The 772-nt window shown below is 69.6% G+C and overlaps 1 protein-coding gene across 1 annotated transcript in view; it reads left to right on the top strand.

Moving 5' to 3' along the window:
* Nucleotides 1–367: 367 nt before the first annotated feature.
* CA3 (carbonic anhydrase III, muscle specific) overlaps nt 368–772 on the top strand; it is a 10,179-nt gene continuing 9,774 nt past the window's right edge. The window contains exon 1 of the mRNA XM_010846219.1: nt 368–524. Within this exon, the coding sequence (XP_010844521.1) occupies nt 491–524 (34 nt within the window). The 5' untranslated portion in view covers nt 368–490. The remainder of the gene's footprint in view (nt 525–772) is intronic.

The raw sequence follows: 772 nt of genomic DNA on the forward strand, positions 1-772 counted from the left end.
GGATCGCTGGAGTGAAATCAACCCGCAGAAGCATCCAGAGACTGCAGCCAGCCAGACAGGCAGCGCTGAAAGCATCTACCAAGCAAGGCTGCAAGCGCCAGCCCGCGGGGCGCAGCTTTCAGTTCGGAGGCGAAGCGCAACGGCCGTGCCCCCCCCAAAAAAGGTGGGGGGCCTTGGAGGAGGGGGGCCGAGAGCGCCGGCCTCTGCACTTCGGCTCTAGGTTAGGGGGGCCTGGTGCTTTGGGAGCCGCGAGGGAGCCCCCCTTCCAGGGCCAAGGGGCGGGGGCCGTCTCCCCCCATCCCGACAGCTGTCCAGCCCGCGGAATTCATTGGCTTCCCCCAGCCCGCCTCCCGAGCACCACCCCGGTCTCTTTAGCCCCCCGCCCCACCCTCGCTGACCTAATAAGGCCATGTGGGAGTGAGGGGCCCGGCATAAAAGGGGCGCCGGCGGGCCGCGCACGGCGGGAGCCGAGGCAGCACCGCGCACCACCATGGCCAAGGAGTGGGGCTACGCGGACCACAACGGTGAGTGTCCGGCGGCCCGCCGCCGGGGTGCGGGGGTCGGGGGCGCTCCCGCCAAGCCCTTCCCTAGGACCCCGCACGGCCGGCCGGCTCACCTTGATCGCGTTCATCTCTCCCTCTCCTGGGGTAGCTGGTATGCCCACTGCAGGAACCGGTGACGTGCCCAGATCTCAGTGCCTCTGACGGAGAAGCCCACCCAGCCAGGGCCGCTTTTGGGGGTACCCCTCTCTCGGAGACTGGCTGGGGGAGGG

Source organism: Bison bison, unplaced genomic scaffold (genome assembly GCF_000754665.1).
Source record: "Bison bison bison isolate TAMUID 2011002044 unplaced genomic scaffold, Bison_UMD1.0 scf7180017864233, whole genome shotgun sequence".
Lineage (NCBI taxonomy): Eukaryota > Metazoa > Chordata > Mammalia > Artiodactyla > Bovidae > Bison > Bison bison.